General features: G+C 36.9%; 1 protein-coding gene and 1 long non-coding RNA gene across 5 annotated transcripts in view; one reads left to right on the top strand and one right to left on the bottom strand.

The window, feature by feature from the left end:
- Positions 1-3,923: 3,923 nt before the first annotated feature.
- Kap3 (kinesin associated protein 3) overlaps positions 3,924-17,241 on the top strand; it is a 55,208-nt gene continuing 41,890 nt past the window's right edge. For 3 of the 4 annotated variants that reach the window (XM_089475094.1, XM_089475095.1, XM_089475096.1), the window contains exon 1: positions 10,018-10,307. In XM_089475094.1, the coding sequence (XP_089331220.1) occupies positions 10,273-10,307 (35 nt within the window). In that variant the 5' untranslated portion in view covers positions 10,018-10,272. Of the gene's footprint in view, positions 4,080-10,017; positions 10,308-17,241 lie in introns of those variants that run through there. The other variant, XM_089475093.1, reaches the window with a different exon arrangement.
- Positions 9,298-9,990, bottom strand: LOC149268218 (uncharacterized). The gene is made up of 3 exons (XR_016271194.1): positions 9,849-9,990; positions 9,724-9,788; positions 9,298-9,646 (listed from the first exon to the last, which is right to left on the bottom strand). It is a non-coding gene; the product is annotated as an uncharacterized LOC149268218 (long non-coding RNA).

The raw sequence follows: 17,241 nt of genomic DNA, 5'->3' as shown, positions 1-17,241 counted from the left end.
GGCGCCAGTTGTAACGAACCTTCGGTTTATCCCGAGTCTAAGCTGGGCTAGTTTCAGCTGACTGTGGATTCGTTGCCAACAAATTTATTTGTTGAAGCCCCTGCGATAATTAATTAGTCTTGTGGTTTAGGTTTTATAGCGTAATGGTATATTTTCTTAAATAGATATGAATTGTACACGTCACTTATGCAAATGTATGTGGCTCGCTGGTTTGCTTAGCGACGCACACCTACTGAGCGCTTGTTCAACGCACTCCGGCTGGGAGAGTGTTATGCTGAACACGCTAGCTCACCGTAAGGATTTGAGAAACGCCAGGATCTGGATCTGTAAACTCTGGCGGTTCGCCAGCTATACAGATCTCTCCTACTATCTCCCTCACTCACAGTACAACACTAGCTTCGTTCACTCACAAGCACTTCTCTTACGCACGGCTACGCGAACTCACCCAGGTGTGCAGGCCTCGCTTACGTTGCTGATATGCACCGATGTCCTGATCGGCGCCTGCTGATGATCTGCAAGGATTCCCACTGGATGTCCTTGCTGTTCCCTCGATGTCCTTGCTGTTCCCACGATGTCCTGGGAGTCCTGATTTACCACTCGCGTTGACTTTCACTTGACTTTCTTCACGTACTTTCACTATATAGCTTCTCACCGGTATATATTCGACTTCTTTTACTTCTTTTGACTCCTTTTTGACTCCCCGTATGGAGCCGCTGGTGGCCTTTTATACCCCAGCCACAGGCCCTGCCTCGTGTGGTAACGGGGCCTGTTCGGCTCTGGAGCGGGGCCTTCCTGCTGCTCGTGCCCATAAAACGGTAAAGTGGCGTGATCTGGGTGACGCCACTTTCCCGCCAAATTGCGTGGCAGCCTCCCATTGGCCGAAGTACCGTTGTTGCCATGCGAGTGAAAACGTCCACTGCTATCACCCGGCCCGAACGGCACCTCGGCTAACGGTCATCGATGATCGTCGTGCGTGCGACGCGAACCCATTGCTGAATCTGTAGGAGCGAAAGAGCCCGCCTCTAACAGGACTTTGACCCCCTTTCCAGTGCGAGGGTCGCTCCTACAGTATTCGCGTCGCTGTGTGAAGCAACATGTATATGCACGTATATGCATATAAACGCACAGCAAATACATACGTTTATATACATTAATACGTGCATACCTATATTGCTCCTCACAGTAGTATAATTAGATTGTAAATAAACGAATATAAAAACAAGTAAGAAAACTCCAGTCGAGAGTGCTCGACTAGATACTACCCTGAACCCAAGAAATAAAAATGCTCATTTAGTATGGCTGAAATTTCAATTTCGATGTATTTAAAAATATAAATAAAATACCAAACTCATTTAATAAAATATAAAAATATTTTGAAACAATTTAAAAAAATTAACATCAGTTGCATCGATCGGGATTCGAACCGCGACTCCTCGATCGAGCGTCATGCTGCTAACACACTAGGCCACCTCACTCCTGCTAGTGGCGCTGGCAAAACTCAAATAGATTCACTGCTGCAGCGCCATCTACCAAAACTAAACGAAACTAACTGCTGATGTGATTCTAAGAATCTGCTAGAATAACCAAACTATTAAAAACGCACATAAAGTATAGTTAAAATTTCAATTTCGGTGTATTTAAAAATATAAATTAAATAGAAAACGTATTTATGAAAATATAAAAATATTTTGAAACAATTAAAAAAAATTAACATCAGTGTTGCACCGATCGGGATTCGAACCGCGACTTTTTGATCGAGCGTCATGCATCTAACACACTAGGCCACCCCACTCCTGCTGGTGGCGCTGGCAAAACTCAAATAGATTCACTGCTGCTGCGCCATCTACCAAAACTAAACGAAACTAACAGCTGATGTGATTAAACGAATGTTTTTGTTGTAGCTGCTGCACGTGCGTTTGTTAATTGGCGAAATATTTGATTATTTTTTATTAATTTTTGACTGAACGGAATTTAATGAAACTTTCAGCATATGATCTACATATTATATTAAATATTTGAGAAATTAAAAAAAAAAGAAAAATCATTCACAATTAGCTATAGAGGCATCTGATTTGAACTTGAATGTTTTTACTCGATAAAAACATAACGGGATGATTTATCGAATTTTAAAAGTAAACTCGACGTCCGCGCTGTATATACGGTCATTTAAAAAAAAAATTCAAGTCTCTAGCTTTTATATCTTCGGAAATCGACGCGTTCAAACATACGGACAGACGGACAGACGGACAGACAGACAGACGGACAGGGCCAAATCGACTCAGCTCGTCGCCCTGATCAAGAATATATACCTTGTGGGGTCTGCCACGCCTCCTTCTGCCTGTTACATATGTCCTTCCAAAAGGAGTCTGGTCCTTCGATGGCCAGTGTATAATATTTATAAAAAAAAAGTAGACAGCAACTTGCGGTCTCTCTGAAATATACGAAGTGCTGGCACCGGTGTTCAATTTTGTACTGAATTTATTAAATTTAACATGAACGCAAGCGCAGCTTGCACAGTAGAGAGCGCACCTATGCGCATCTAACAGCGAGCAGCGAGAGAGCGATCTTTTGGAGAGCGACACTCCCGAGCTAGCGCGTACAATAACAACTTCTCTGTACAGTGGTTCAGCTTCAATTACTTAACCTATACAATTTCGATAATAATTCAATTAATAATTCATAATAATTCAATTTCTTATAATAATATATAATAATATTTCAGAAGGCAAATATCCAAATGCCTTAACAACATACATTTCAACAAAACCATTATACCCTGATTTCCCATTTTCAATGGGTTCAGGGTATAAAAAAAGAAAAAAAAAACCCCCACCCACACACACACACACGCACACACACAGAGATACGCACGCACGCATAAACACGCATTGGCTGCAGTGGTGGCTTACTAAGGGAACTTAATTGTTCAATAACGTTTCTTGTGGATGTAGTTTCTTCATGAAAGTTTCAGTTTGTGATCATATCATGGATATGTATGTATTTGCCAAAGCACAAGTCTCTAGTATTTGAAATACGCCTTTTACAAATGTTAGGGTGGGGGGGGGGGTGAATTAGGGGTGGAGCGTGAATTTAGACAAAACCCGAAATTGTGTAAAATGCATATAAGTATACGTAACAAATTTGGAGACTCCAGCTTTAAAGATGTAGGAGATATAAATGTATTACTGGTTTTCGATAATGTTTTTAATCGATAACGAAATAACGGGGCAATTTATAGATATTTAAAACAAAACTCTATATGCGCGTGCTATACACGGACACTGATCAGAGAACACATGGACTAGACATGTAGAACAAATTTTTCTACAGCAGAAAATGTTGAGTTAGTCGACCACTAAACTTCGTATTTGCTCGGCTCGGTCGCTGTAGGTTCGAGCAGTGAAAATATTGCACGACAAAGTCAGTGCGCTGCAAGCGCTCAAACGAAATGGTCCCATTCTTATATGAAACACAGCTATGCGCTATTTGTCCTACTCTCTCTCTCTCTCTTTCTCTATCTCTCTCTATGGTCGCTCAAATCACCGAACTCAGCAGCGCACAAAAATTGAAATTTGTTGGCGACGATCCCAGCTCTTTCCTTTTGAGTGAAGGGTATACCGAAATCATAAAAGCGTTTGTCACGCTCATGCAAACAAAATGTAAGCGTTTCGATATATATTTATGGGAAGGGTATGAATGCGTTGAGGCGCATAAAGAATATGATCTCGCGACGGGCATGCAGACACACACTTGTAGTCCCTTGCTACGTGTATGTGCTTTTGTGTGCGTGCGTCGCGAAACTCAATTCTTTCTCAGTATTTTTGTCAATCATCAGCATTTGCAAATTGTAAAGCCCAAAATTTGCCGTTGGTCTGCCATGTGAAGTGAGCACATGCATACATACATTTGTGTATGTGTATACTTGTATGGGATGGCAAGCTCATTGTCTCTGGATTTAGTAGTTTGTGACTATCAAATAGGCCATTATGACTTAATTAGAAATTGTTGAAAATAATGAATAAAGCTTGAGTATAATATGACATGTGCATTTCATCATATATTGCAACACATTTAATAAAGTAAGTAGTGTTTTACTATAATTTTTTCGGTTGAAAATGTGTATAAAATAATTTTAATTATATATAATTATTTAGGGATATAAACACATTTATTTATAAACATTATTAGCAATAACAATATATAAATGTACTTATGTACATACATATGTATGTTCATACATAGTACATCTGTGTAAGACCACTAACCAGAGAACACATAAACTAGACAACCACTACTGCCAATTTAGCTTTTTTCCCGTCAAATCTGTCTGTTTCCGAAGACCAATTGCGGGAAATATTTGGGAATTGCGGAAAGCGGGAATTCTGGCTTTTTATACCCTGAACCCATTTTCAATGGGAAATCAGGGTATAATGGTTTTGTTGAAATGTATGTAACAGGCAGAAGGAGGCGTGGCAGACCCCACAAAGTATATATATTCTTGATCAGGGCGACGAGCTGAGTCGATTTGGCCCTGTCCGTCTGTCTGTCCGTCTGTCCGTCCGTCCGTCTGTCCGTCTGTCCGTATGTATGAACGCGTCGATTTCAGAAGATATAAGAGCTAGAGACTTAAATTTTTTTTTAAATGTCCGTAATTACAGCGCGCATATCAAGTTTATCATTAAAATTCGATAACTCATCCCGATCTTTTTTTATCGATAAAAAACCTTATGGAAAACCAGTTATAAAATTATATCTTCTATACCTTTATTGCTAGAGTCTCCAAATTTTTAATGTATGCTTATATGCAATTTATACAATTTCGGTTTTTGTTAAAATTTACCCCCCACCCTTAAATTCACCCCCTCACCCTCACTTTTGTAAAAAGCGTATTTCAAATACTAGAGACTTGTGCTTTGGCAATTACATGCATATCCATGTTATAATCATAATCTAAAAGTTTCATGAAGATCGTACGTCCACAAAAAAAGTTATTAAACAATTAAGTTCTCATAGTAAGCGCTCACTGCCGCCCATGCGTGTTTATGCTTGTGTGTGTATATGTATGTAAATGTTTGTGTATGTGTGTGTATGTGTTTGTGTATGTGTGTGTGTGTGTGTGTATGCGTTTGTGTGTGTATGTGTGTGTGTGTGTCTGTATGCGTGTGTGTGTATGTATGCCTGTGTGTGCGTACGTGCGTGTGTGTGTGCGTGTTTCTTGTGTAAGCTGAAAGACGCGAAAAGTTATTGAAATATCTATCGCTCCAAGGGTTCAGGGGATCTCGTAGTCGAGCAGTCTCGAGTAGAGCTTTCTTACTTGTTTAATACTGCCACCAATGAAAAAATGTAGCAGTGCGTTTGCAACTTGTAGAAAAAGTTTGGTATTAAAATCTTCCATTTTCGATAAACCTGTGAAGAAGCACTGACCAGAGAACACATAGACTAGACATGTAGAACAAATTTTTCTACAGCAGAAAATGTTAAGTTGGTCGACCACTTTACTTCGTATTTGTTTGGCTAGGTCGCTGGAGGTTCGAGCAGTGAAAATATTGCACGACAAAGTCAGTGCGCTGCAAGCGCTCAAACAAAATGGTGCTATTCTTATATGAAGCACGACTATGCGCTTTTGTTCTACTCTCTCTCTCTCTCTATCTCTCTCTATGGTCGCTCAAATCACCGAACTCAGCAGCGCACAAAAATTGAAATTTGTTGGCGACGATCCCAGCTCTTTCCTTTTGAGTGAAGGGTATACCTCAATCATAAACGCGTTTGTCACGCTCATGCAAACAAAATGTAAGCGTTTCGATGGTTATTCGTGGGAAGGGTAGGAAAGCGTTGATACGCATAAAGAATATGATTTCGCGACGGGCAAGCATACACACACTTGCAGTCTCTGGAAACATGTGTGAGCATTTGTGGCCTGTGTGCGTAACTCTTGCTGCCTGAGCAAATTTACCGTTGATTGGCCTTTGAGGGAGCACATACATTTGCATACATATGTGTATGTATGTCTGAGATGGGATAATAATTGTCTGGCGATTCAGTAGTTTGTCATTAGACTCATTCACGAAAGTGAAATGAGTATATTGGCTTTGTGCAATGTCCGTCTTGCTGTCCGTCCGTCTGTCCGTATGAACGCAATCTATTTCGGCGCTATTGAAGCTAGAGACTTGAAATTTGGAACACATACTCGTGTATATCTCCGATTTGTAAAGTGTTAAAATTTTTCCGATCCGCCCACTAGGGGCGTGGCAAATCGGAAAATGCATTTTCCGATATACCAGAAATCATGTTTGTTGAAGAGCTAGAAAGCTGAAATTTGGTATGTAGGTCCGCGCCGATCATAGCTATGGCGGATATATCTCCGCCATAGCTATGGCGTTTATATCTCCGCCCATTAGGGGCGTGGCAAATCGGATAAAACTGTATCTCCTAAAGTTATAAACCTAGAATGCTGAAATTTTGCATGTAAGCTGAAGTTTTAATTCTATGAAGATAGGTGAAAAAATTATATATCTACGCCCACTAGGGGCGTGGCAAATCGGACCTGAAGATATAGTGATTTTTTGAATTCTTCTATATTTTAGGCACTATTGATGCTAGAGACCTGAAATTTTGTATATATACGCGGGTTGACCACCCACGTCCAACGAGCTATGGTAGATATATGTCCGCCTATAGGGGGCGTGGCAAACCGCAAAAGCTTATATCTCCTACAGTTTAAGAGCTAGAAGCTTCAAATTTGGATAGTTAAGTTACTGGTGGCCTCCTCTATCGATGCCCCAAAAATTATTTTTAAGCCTCTTTAGGGGCGTGGCATATCGAAAAATACCCTGTAATTTTCACATTTTTTGAGCGCAAGAATTCAAATTTTGCATTTAGGTAACCGGTTGCTCGTTCTAAACTGGCTAAAATTGAGGAGTCTACGGCTACTAGGGGCGTGGCAATCGGCATTTACAGTGCCCGAATTGCGACATTTATATGCGTCAGCCATCTATTTATGTATATGTACACATAAGTAGGCTTAATAGGCATTGATAGCACGGAAGGAAACATTTTTATAAAATTAATAATATATAAAAAAGCTAAAATAACAAAAATTTGCAAAAAATTTGCAGCGGGATTTGAACTCGCACCCAACCCAAACAGCATGTTTGTCAAAATAGCTAAAATAAAGATCGCCAGCGCTTCAGCCTACAGCACCACCGCATCGTTTCGATCAATAGTAGTTAAAACGAAATCACATTATTGTTATGACGCCGCATAGCAAAGAAAAGTCAGTGTAGCGGCTGGAAATTCAAAAACAATGCAAAGACAAATCAATCACAACGGGATTCTTAGAATATGCTAGAGCACGCATTTATGTGTACATACATACACACATACAAATGAGCGCGTGTATAAGGCTGGAATGCTTGATGCTATGCGTGCAGGCTTACATATATAATTATATATACATATGTATGTATTTGCGTATATGTATTTGAGGGCTATTTAAGAAGAAACAAATTTAAACTTATAAAATTATTCGACTAAGAAAAAAGTATTAAGTGCCATTCAGTCAAGCTCGCACCTTCCCAATAAAATATCTATTTTATAAAAAACGAAATATGTATGAAAAAATAAAAAAAATAACACAGTAAAGGTTCGAACCTCCCCTACTGTAACATTACTTGCGTCGCCCTTAGCACCCGCGCCACTGCTTTGCTCGAGCAATCAGTTGCTAAAATAGAATAGCTTAATAAGAGAGCGTCATCAGACAAAACTACAGTAACGGCTAGAAAGTCCAGAAATCAATCGAAATTCTAAGAATGTGAGAAAAGGCGCGCTTCTGTCTGTACGCATAGAATAGACGATGAGTGTGTGCACAAGCATAGGAAAATCGCGCTGATCTGCTGTTAGCTTGAAGCCGGTATCCAATGTATGGATATAAATATATAATAAAAATCAAATTTGTATAAATTATATATGTATGTAATTTGAATGCAATAGCTATCGATGATTTTCCAATTTTAATGGCATCATGCCGTGTTTTTTGCTGCGCACTAGACTTCAAAATTGCACTATATACTCTGGTTAACAGCGTTTGGTCTGTGAATGAGTCTTCTGCTATCGGTATCGCCCGATTGCAACGTTCTTACTTGTTTTTGTATTGTTTGAATTGTAGAGTGACTGCCAAATGAGCCTTTATGACTTAATCAGTAATTTCGACATGCGTATTTCTTTTCAAGTTTTTATAGTCCACTTGCCAATATATTGTAAAGCATTTAATAAACATATAAGTGTACCCCGATAAAATTTTTTCGGTTGAAATTTGAATAAAATATTTAATTATAATTATATATATGTATATATATATGATTAGATAAATTAGTATATAAATGTACGTAAATATGTACATATACATTTGCGTGAAGTGGATATCCGTAACAAAATTACTGATTAAGTCATAAAGGCTCATTTGGCAGTCACTCTACAATTCAAACAATACAAAATTGACAAACTACTGAATCGCCAGACAATTATTATCCCATCTCATACATACATACACATATGTATGCAAATGTATGTGCTCCCTCAAAGGCCAATTAACGGTAAATTTTGGGCATTACAATTTGCTCAGGCAGCAAGAGTTACGCACACAGGCCACAAATGCTCACACATGTTTCCAGAGACTGCAAGTGTGTGTATGCTTGCCCGTCGCGAAATCATATTCTTTATGCGTATCAACGCTTTCCTACCCTTCCCACGAATAACCATCGAAACGCTTACATTTTGTTTGCATGAGCGTGACAAACGCTTTTATGATTTCGGTATACCCTTCACTCAAAAGGAAAGAGCTGGGATCGTCGCCAACAAATTTCAATTTTTGTGCGCTGCTGAGTTCGGTGATTTGAGCGACCATAGAGAGAGATAGAGAGAGAGAGAGAGAGAGTAGGACAAAAGCGCATAGTCGTGCTTCATATAAGAATAGCACCATTTCGTTTGAGCGCTTGCAGCGCACTGACTTTGTCGTGCAATATTTTCACTGCTCGAACCTCCAGCGACCGAGCCGAGCAAATACGAAGTAAAGTGGTCGACCAACTTAACATTTTCTGCTGTAGAAAAATTTGTTCTACATGTCTAGTCTTTGTGTTCTCTGGTCAGTGATTGTATGCTGCATTTATCATGCTTGACGATAGAGCTGTAAAACTATCGATGGTTGCAACATTCAATTGTTTCGATGGTTTTACAACAAATATTCAATAGTACCGATAGTACTATCGAAAATATTTTCAAAAATAACTAAATAAATGCATATTTAACAATAAAAAAAATACAAATTTTAATAAACAATTCATTTGTTTACATATGAGATCCTTCATGGTGTATAACAAAATAAAATAAGTTGAATAAAATTAAAATTAAATGTATGGCTTTTAGTTTTCTGCTAAGATCTAAGAGTTGTGGTGAAGAAAAAGAAGCATGTCCACATGCTTAGCTTTTAAGGCAGCTCGTCGTTCCGTTATAATCTGTCCAGCTTTGCTAAACAATCGCTCTGACTCCGTGGATGAAGCAGGAATGCACAAAAATTTCGATGATCTTCCAACTCGTGGTCTTTGAACTAGTTGCTTGTCCTCAATAGCCTCAATGCTGCTGTCTTCTCCAACTTAACAAAGCACATACATATGTACATACAAAACTTAAATTAGTTACTTGCGTTGCTAGTTGGGAAATGGTACTTACCCTGTGGATTTTTCAAAAGATATTTATCCATCCTTCCTCCGCCACCAACACCAACGAAAATTTACCTACAAATAAATACTTATTTTTATACTTAATTGCTTCTTATATATAAATAAATTTCTTACCAAAAAGAACCGCCGACTTGCGAAGTTGCGCCAAAGTAATTGATGTGCAACGCACGATATCATCTCTATCGATAGTATACAAAAACGATCGATATGGACGCAAAAATATACAAATTCGATAGATCGATAGTTCAATCGATAGCTTTACAGCACTACTTGACGACGTCATTGTGATAATTCGTTTCGCGAAGGAGAGTTCATTTTTTGTTTGTCATTTCAAGCAAAGTCGGGACATATTTACTAGCATTATTCACTATACTTATTATGTAAAATTAACGCTATTGCAAGTAATTCTCGAATTTCTACTGCGGCTTAAACACAAAAGACGTCGGTAAAACCTATAAACACCGGGCAGCCTAATTGTAAATCAAATATAATTCGGACTACTAGTTTCGTTATTTTTGTTTGTTCGAAAGCAAGAGAAATGCAGACAAGTGATGATGCGAAGTTTATTCAAAAGTAGGTGTAGCTTGAGATATTCCACCATTAATGCAATATTTTTCTTGATTTAATTTAACTGTATTCATATAAGCTTTAATTTTCTGTGAGTAAGATTACATTATTGGATGTTTATTTAAATTTAAATACACAGAAAACACGTAAAATATCATTATAAGGTTATTTGCTGTTCTATTTTTGTATATATTAGTGACAAAATTAACAAAATTAAATTAATTTACACTTAAACCCGATTTATAAAGTAATGTACAAGGTACAAAGGCCTGTGGGTAGCTTGATAATTTTAATATTAACAGACTTAAGTATCAACAGACTTAATCATACCTCGTAAGCAATATAGAAAAACAGTCACAGTTGTTAACAGGACTTCAACCAACAAAATATCGATTTTTTCATTTAAATGTTTAACTGAAATTACGTATGTATGTATATTTTATATACATATATACGTAATTTCGGTTAAACATTTAAATGAAATATATATATATATATTTAAATGAAATATATATATATATGAAATATATATATATATATATATATATATATATATATATATATATATATATATATATATATATATATGAAATATATATATATATATTTCCGAATGATTTCAGGTAAGACAGCTAAATACCATACTAACATAAAATTAAGATCTTAAACATCCATATAGTAGAAGCAAAAATACAGACTCTTGAAGTTGCAACATTGAATTCGTGTTACAGTTTTGCTCGTCACTGTATATATACAGTTTGACACGAAAGTGTTTTCACATGGGAAAAAAGCATTTTTGTTCTTTGACATTAAAAAAAAAACTACTAAATGTGATATTTCAAAGTTTTTAAAAATTACATTATGGTTTTCAATTTGTTGTCTTACAAAAATAACTTTAAAAAAATTTAAAAACTATTAACATAGGCTTAAATAACAATAACAACATAAAAGATATTCAAATTCAACTGACACGAAAGTGTTTGCACAAAAATAAAGTATTCAAAATAAGGCACTATTAACTATATTAAGTATCAAAATTAGTATTTAGTATGACCCCCATTGGCTTCAATGACCGCTTCCTACCGTCTACTCATGGAATTGATTAGTTTTTGCACATATTCCACCGGTGTCTTCTCCCATTCCTCTAATATACAGGCTTTCAAATCACTTTTGTTTGTTGGACCTCGCTTGGCTGTCCTTTTTTTTGAGATCAGCCCACAGATTCTCTATGGGATTAAGGTCGGGACTTTGCACAATTGTAGAGAAGCCAGCACCTGACTATGTTAGCTTTGTGTTTGGTGTCATTATCTTGGTAAAACCTAAATGTTGGTTTACCATCCCTGAAAAATCTAAACTTGCGGGCACTGGACACTAGATTCGTGCGTAAAATCTCCAAATACTGTTTGGCATCCATTGTACTCTCGTTAAAGCACAATTCTCCAACTCCTTTACTAGAAATACACCTCTAGACCATCACTGAAAGTTTTTCGAACTTAATAGTGGGAATTATATTTTTCCGTTCAAGGGCTTTCAACGGCTTTCGCCAAACACGGCTGGGTCCATCGTTGTAATACAACATCATCATTTTTGTCTCGTCACAAAATATGGTTTCATTCCAATATGAATCCACATATCCCACATGCATCCTGGCGAATGTTAGACGTCTTTTCTCATGATTCGACGACAACAATGGTTTTTTCCGCGCAACTCGGGATGCAAACTCGTTCCTTTTTAGGGCTCTGCGGACACTTTCGCGGTATATGTCAATACGACATTCTTCCTGCAGCTTCCTGGCAAGCGTTCTGGTCGAAATTGTTGGGTTATCATTAACTTTCCTGGCCAGAATACGCTCGGCCCTATCTGTTAACGCCCGAGGTCGTCCAGTTGAATGCCTTGGCTCCAGTGTTTCATTGTTTTCTGCGCGGCTTAAAATATTGTAAATGGTCCTCTTCGATATTATAAACATTTCTGAGATCTCCGCCACTGATTTTCCTATGGAGTGGTTATAATAAACCAATTGAATCATGTCAAATGACAATCGCTTCCCTGGCATTCTTAATTTGTTTAAATTTTTTGAAGATCTGAATCGATTTTTACAAAATATGACGAAATTGTTCAGAACATAGCATTAGCCACAACTGTGCACATTGAAATCGCCGAAAACAACGGTAAATACGAATTTAGCAGTAAGAAGAAATAAAGAATAGCATGTGTGCAAACACTTTCGTGTCAGTTGAATTTGAATATACATATTTGATGTTGTTATTGTTATTTAAGCCTATGTTAATAGTATTTTCAATTTTTTTTAAAGTTATTTTTGTAAGACAACAAATTGAAAACCATAATATAATTTTTAAAAACTTTGAAATATCACATTTAGTAGTTTTTTTTTAATGTCAAAGAACAAAAATTCTATTTTTTTCCCAAGAGAAAACACTTTCGTGTCAAACTGTATAAGTAAAGTCACCCTGATACATTTACCTTGGCACCACTGTTGACCAGATTTTGAGTCACCATAAGCTAGATTGACGAAAAAAGTAATCTACAATAAGCAAAAAGTTTCCCAAAAAAACCCTTAAAATAAGCTGACCATAAAAACACAAAAATAATGGAAAAAATTGTAATTTTTTTTTTTTTAGTTAAAAAAATTTGTTTTAAGCAGAGCTTGCAAATGAGAGTTGAGCGTTTTTTCGTTTATTCTCTTTCTCGCATCATACTCAAAAAAAATTGTGTAGACACGTCTCTCTCTGAGCGTCACTCTCTGTTTTCTTTAGCATCTGTTTCGCTCAGACGCAATGCGATGACTCATTCGTGTGACGCACTCACGTGAGTGTCGCGTAAAACTAACACGATTTTCTCTCACACAAAGCCTCTCAGCAAGAAACACTTTGACTAACAAACTCAGCAGAAAATGTTTTTGCCTTCGTGTGCATGTAAATACACGCATACATACAGTGGGTCAAAAAAGTATTGGCACACTTGAAAAATCAAACTTCTAAGAGCTGTAACTTTTTTTTTGAACACAACTATAAATAAATTAAAAACGGCATTTATTAAATCCATGTTTTCTAATAATATTTAACAAAAAAAAAATTTAATTTCTTGTTTGGTTCACTTGCAGAGAACCAAAATATAAATATAGGCACAAATTTTCGTAAAAAAAGTATTGGCACAATTGACGTAAACAATCTTTTCCATCGTCACTCAATCACCCTAATACTTGGTAGGTCCTCCGTTTGACTTAATAACTGCCTGCAAACGTCTCTTCATGCTACTTATTAGCCTTGACGTTTCAAAGGTGGTGATTTTCGCCCACTCAGCGCGTAGGGCCTCTTTTAGAGAATTCTTCGAAGTTATTCGGTGTGATCGAATCTTCCTTTCCAAGAGGTGCCATACGTGCTCAATGGGATTCAAATCCGGTGATTGGGGTGGTGTTTTAAACTGCTTGCAGTGGTATATGAGCCACTCCTGCACAAGATATGACGAATGTTTTGGGTCATTATCTTGTTGAAACTGCCAATCAGTGCCACTGAGACCTAGTTTTTGAACACTTGGACTTAAATTCTCTTTGAGAATGTCTCTATAAACATGTTTGTCCATAGTGTCATCAATAAATACCAAGTTTCCAACTCCAGAAGCAGCAAAACACCCCCAAACCATCACATTGCCTCCACCGTGCTTAACAGTTTTGAGCAAGTTATTTTCTTGAAGCTCCTTCATAGGTTTCCGCCAAATTTTTTGCGCTCCATCAGACCCAAAGAGATTAAATTTAGATTCGTCACTAAAAATAATTGTGTTCCAAAATGAATCCGGCTGATTTATGTGTTGTTTGGCGAACTCTAGCCTCCTTTTCTTGTTCACCTTCGAAATAAAAGGCTTGCGCCTAGGAACACGACCATGATACCCGGCATTATGCAGGGTATTTCGAACAGTTTGTGGGGTGAAATTACTGTCAAAAGATTCTTGTAGGCTCTCGCATAATTTCACAGCCGAAGTATGTGGATTTTGGGCAACTGTGGACACCACAATCCGTTCCTGGCGTTCTGTTAATATTTTAGGCCGGCCTGATCTGCGTACTGGAGCTATTTTTCCCGTTTGTGTGTAATGCATAATAATATTTCTCACACTAGACCATGATCTGTCTACAAGAGTGCCAATTTCACGATAAGATTTATTCTCTAAATACAGTTTAATGATTAATTTCCGTATTTCCAAAGAAATTTCTGCACCTCTAGCCATTTTTCTCTTGCTCTCTTAAATTTTCGATTAGAAGTTATTGCAAACACGTGCAACAACCAAAACGAAGCGATGTGTAAAAGAAGGAATGAAAAATAACGGTAGTTTACGGTTGTAGCAACGAAAGCGTAAGCTAGAACATAGTGTGTGCCAATACTTTTTTTACGAAAATTTGTGCCTATATTTATATTTTGGTTCTCTGCAAGTGAACCAAACAAGAAATTAAATTTTTTTTTTGTTAAATATTATTAGAAAACATGGATTTAATAAATGCCGTTTTTAATTTATTTATAGTTGTGTTCAAAAAAAAGTTACAGCTCTTAGAAGTTCGATTTTTCAAGTGTGCCAATACTTTTTTGGCCCACTGTACATACAAAAAGAACGCAGCAATCGCGCGTGATTACCCATACAAACGCAACTTACCGTTACTTCATTTAACTCAAGCAAACGATCAGTGTTTGACTTGAGGAAACGAAAACAGAAACAACTGTCTCCCTCAGAGCGCGAGAGAGCTAAGCCAGACGCGACAAAAACAGTTTCTGTCTGAGTTTTTTTGACTGTGTCAGTGAAAGACACTTTTTTGCAGACAACGAAAAAGTGTTAACAGTTTTTTGCGAGCTATGGTTTTAAGTAATGAAATAATTCCATCAGCTTCATTATTTTTTATTTATTATTATGATCCCGACTTATAATACTATTTTGGTTAATATTCTTTAAGTAGTTATCTGTGTGTATTAGGCTTATACATATTTATTTGTTGGTACCAGTCGTTGCATAATTGAATGTTGTTCATTAATTTTTGGGTTTGTATGTTTTTCATGGATTTGTTAATGTCTATTGTGTTAAAATTGGGAGTGCAATGATGGGGCATTTTAATTGTGGCTTTGGCTGTAGTGTCGGCTAGTTTATTCCCCTCAATGCCGCAGTGGCTGGGTATTCAGAGCAGTTTTATTTTTGGGGAAGATTTTTTAAGTAGTGTTCTTATGGTTACATGGTATAGGTTGTTGTTGTTGGTGTTGGAGATGAATTTAATGGATGAGAGAAAGTCTGAGCAGATTATGTGGTTTCCTGCTTTTTATACCCTGAACCCATTTTCAATGGGAAATCAGAGTATAATGGTTTTGTTGAAATGTATGTAACAGGCAGAAGGAGGCGTGGCAGACCCCACAAAGTATATATATTCTTGATCAGGGCGACGAGCTGAGTTGATTTGGCCCTGTCCGTCTGTCTGTCTGTCCGTATGTTTGAAAGCGTCGATTTCCGAAGATATAAGAGCTAGAGACTTCAAATTTTTTGTAAAATGATCGTAATTACAGCGCGGATATCGAGTTTATCATTAAAAATCGATAACTCATCCCGATCTTTTTTATCGATAAAAAACCCTATCGAAACCCAGTTATAAAATTATATCTTCTACACCTTTATTGCTAGAGTCTCCAAATTTTGAATGTATGCTTATATGCAATTTATACAAAATTTACCCTCCACCCCTATACTCACCCCCTCACCATCACATTTGCAAACGCCGTATTTCAAATACTAGAGACTTGTGCTTTGGCATATACATACATGCATATCCATAATCTGAAAGTTTCATGAAGATCGTATGTCCACAAGAAAAGTTATCAAACAATTGAGTTCTCATAGTAAGTGCACACTGCCGCCCATGCGTGTTTATGCTTGTGTGTGTATGTGTGTGTGTAAATGTTTATGTGTATGTGTGTGTGTATGTATGTATGCCTGTGTGTGCGTGCGTGCGTGTGTGTGTGTGCGTGTTTCTTGTGTAAGCTGAAAGTCGCGAAAAATTATGAAATAGCTATTACTCCAAGGGTTCAAGGGATCTCGTAGTCGAGCAGTCTCGGCTGGAGCTTTCTTACTTGTTTCTTTTGGATTAATTCTATTGCATAGAGGATGGCTATGGTTTCAGCTTCTGTTGTGATGGCAAAGGTGGCTGTGTCACTTTGCAGTGAGCCGTCTGTGTATATGAATGTGTGGTTTTTGTATTTGTTTGTAATAGAAATTTTTGTCTGTATATACTCGCTGGAGTGTTGGCTTTGTTAAATTTTTGTAGTGTTATATTGATAAGAGAATTGTGAAAGATCCATTGCACTATAGGAAAAAAACCCAAAATTTTGGCATTAATGCAATTTTTTTTTGTTTTTTTTTTTTTATATTCCAATAATATATTCCAATAATAAACATATTAACTAAAGTAGAAAGTATTTGTAAAATTTTTATGAATTTTCCCTACTATATCTCTGTAAGCAAAAAAAAAAAAAAAAAAACGCGGGAAAATTTGTGCAACTTTCAAGTTTAATGCTGCGGTAAATAAAAAGAAAACTTAATTTTAAAAATTGAAAACATTACTAATAATATATACTATAAACTGTCAATTCCAATTTTGAGTACATTTGTTTCATTGTCTAATTTGTCTATGTTTTGATGTCGTGTATTTTAACTGAAAAATAAATAAAATTGTTCGTGTTTCGTGGAGTATAAGTTACAAAAGAGGAAAGTAGTGATGAAGTTTAATTGTACACGTATTGTGTGAACCCTCTATTATTAGAGGCTATTAACCGTTTTTGCTCCTTTTTGCTCCATTACGAAAAAATAACAATTTTCTAGTAAAATATGAGTTTCAAAGCTGAGAAGTTGTAGACGTATGGTCAAGCAAAAATCGCCAAGAAAAGCTAAACAAACTTTT

The sequence above is a fragment of the Drosophila arizonae genome, chromosome X (assembly GCF_054131065.1).
Source record: "Drosophila arizonae isolate 15081-1271.41 chromosome X, UAZ_ARI_1.0, whole genome shotgun sequence".
Taxonomy (NCBI): domain Eukaryota; kingdom Metazoa; phylum Arthropoda; class Insecta; order Diptera; family Drosophilidae; genus Drosophila; species Drosophila arizonae.
This window is presented reverse-complemented; position numbering and strand designations above follow the sequence as displayed.